Source organism: Penaeus vannamei, chromosome 31 (assembly GCF_042767895.1).
Source record: "Penaeus vannamei isolate JL-2024 chromosome 31, ASM4276789v1, whole genome shotgun sequence".
Taxonomy (NCBI): domain Eukaryota; kingdom Metazoa; phylum Arthropoda; class Malacostraca; order Decapoda; family Penaeidae; genus Penaeus; species Penaeus vannamei.
Genome location: NC_091579.1, coordinates 15686620 through 15689119, shown reverse-complemented (window position 1 = coordinate 15689119; position 2500 = coordinate 15686620). Strand labels below are relative to the sequence as shown.

Genomic DNA, 2500 nt, shown 5'->3' with positions numbered 1-2500 from the left:
TGAATATTTGTAATAAAAGTTTTCAACAAAATTCTGCCAGACTGGTCAGCTGATTAAAAAGAAAAAAAAAAAAAAAAAAGCAGGTAAAGAAGCTTCACAACAGAAACTTTTTTTTTAATTCTTATCTACAGCTAACCATCATATTGACTGTAATTACAGTACCTTTGAAAACTAATGTTATACACCAGTTGTCCAAACATTTTTGCCTATTGTACTCTTTATTACATTCTTGTACTGTTACATACCCCCCCACCGGTCCACCATGGCTAAACAGTTTTATGTAGGATAAAGCAAATAATATACTAATTATTTAAAGACTGCATTGCAAGAGTGTTGGTCAATAAATTAAAATTTGATACACAAATAAAAAAAAGATTTATAGAACATGTGATGCTCGCTCTCTCTCTCTCTCTCTCTCTCTCTCTCTCTCTCTCTCTCTCTCTCTCTCTCTCTCTCTCTCTCTCTCTCTCTCTCTCTCTCTCTCTCTGTGTGTGTGTGTGTGTGTGTGTGTGTGTGTGTGTGTTTTTCCTTGTTTGTTCACGTACCCTTATGATCTATGTTGGGGACCCCAGTTTGGGCAACACTGCTATACACTACACAGCACTTTCTCTGGGAATCATATATCATATGTGTAGGGAAGGTGAATATATTTTCATATTATTTTTTATATTGCTTTCATGGTGCCTAATTGAATAGAATTGTTAAATATATTAATGTATTTTTCCTAGCTGTAAAAGTTCTCTATCATGTAGAAGGAATGCTGTAAAATGAATAAACAAGGAATTATGTGTTGACTGTAGTGTAATATATCAATTAAACAATAAAAGTGACAAAGAATAATGAGGGTATTAGGTGACATAAAAAAAAATCAGGCAACTGTTATCATGTTTATGTTTATCTTGGCTTATAGCTACATACCTTTTTATAATTTTTAGGTACGACACATCCTGTGTGAGAAGCAGAGCAAGTCATTAGAAGCCCTTGAAAAACTCAAATCAGGCATGAAGTTTAATGAAGTTGCTGCCCAGTATTCAGAAGATAAGGCTCGAAGTGGGGTAAGATTTATTTTTATAAAGTTTGTTTGAAGAATAGAACAAAAATATCAGCCATTTTATGTTGATTTTTAAACATTATATTGAAAGTACCCTACTGCATTAGGTTGAAAGTTTACTGAAATTCAAATGATTTTGCAAAAGTCCTTACACATTTAGTATATCACTGATAAGTTTCATCTTTTTATCCTCTTGATACCTTGAATTCATCTGAACCTGCACAGTCCAATGTATGTTGAATTTTTAATATTAATAACTATAATGATAATAATACTGGTAGTATAAATAATTTATTAAAAAGTAGGCATTGTTATGGATTGGTGACTAAGTACTTCTGGAGCCATGTATGAAGAGTAATGAAACAAAACAAGACAAAGGACAGTGCATGTTACTTGCTTCACTGGATTCAAAATGCATTCACTTTATAGCATATCTCCTGAACCATTGTGATGTATACATGATCTAGAGTTAATTTGCCATTTCCCCTTTAATGAGATCAACAAAATGTTTAATGCATTATTCTAATCTTTAACTATTTTGACACATTCAATAAATTTCAGGGTGACCTTGGCTGGATGACAAGAGGCTCAATGGTTGGACCCTTTCAAGATGCAGCCTTTGCTTTGCCCGTTTCATCTCTAGGAAATGCAGTGTACACAGATCCACCTGTGAAAACTAAATTTGGCTACCACATTATTATGGTGGAGGGTAAAAAGTGATGAAAGTTATTTGGTATAATTTTTAATTTCATTTATTTCAATGTGCATGTGAGTTCCATACGAAAGTTCCAGATGAAAATGTATCCGGATTTCGAAGACATAGGAAGAGGAATGGTGACAATAAACATAATCAATTAATCATTAGTTTTATTCATGTATAACAGAATTTCCAAAAATAAAATCACTTTCTGATGTAAAATAACAAAATAGATTTATAGTTCACAATTACAAAATATATGGTCATAATTTTCACAAAAGTAGTAACCACAAAATCTTTTTTTTGGTATGTTCATTGGTTAACATTCCAGAAATAAGGTATGCAGTTAAAATGTTTTCTAATTTGAGTAAACTTAAAATGCAATAAAGTAGTCCTCATTTCTTTTAAAACTCAAATTTATAAGTATACAAAAACAAAATTTAACTACCCAAAACAAATGATTTTTATACTAAACCGGAGTCCATTAATATGACAAAAAATAAGAATTACAAACCTGCTGTTCATACACAAATTTCAAACTACAAATAAAAAAAAATCACTGGTAAGGAGCCAATTCCTCCACACAAAATTAAAAGATATATTTTCCCCCTTAGTTTCTGTGATTAAACTTCACAATGATCAGATTAATTAACTACATGAAAAAGTAGTTTGAAATATATTTTGCACTGATAAGTAACTTTTTATTGATCTTTTCTTTTACTTATTTATTTATTATTATAATAATTATTATT

At 30.8% G+C, this 2500-nt stretch overlaps 1 protein-coding gene across 1 annotated transcript in view; it reads left to right on the top strand.

Annotated features, from left to right (window-relative positions):
• Positions 1-1909, top strand: part of LOC113803690 (peptidyl-prolyl cis-trans isomerase NIMA-interacting 4) — a 4468-nt gene extending 2559 nt beyond the window's left edge. The window contains exons 2-3 of the mRNA XM_027354501.2: positions 936-1055; positions 1613-1909. Of these exons, the coding sequence (XP_027210302.1) occupies positions 936-1055; positions 1613-1771 (279 nt within the window). The 3' untranslated portion in view covers positions 1772-1909. The remainder of the gene's footprint in view (positions 1-935; positions 1056-1612) is intronic.
• Positions 1910-2500: the final 591 nt, after the last annotated feature.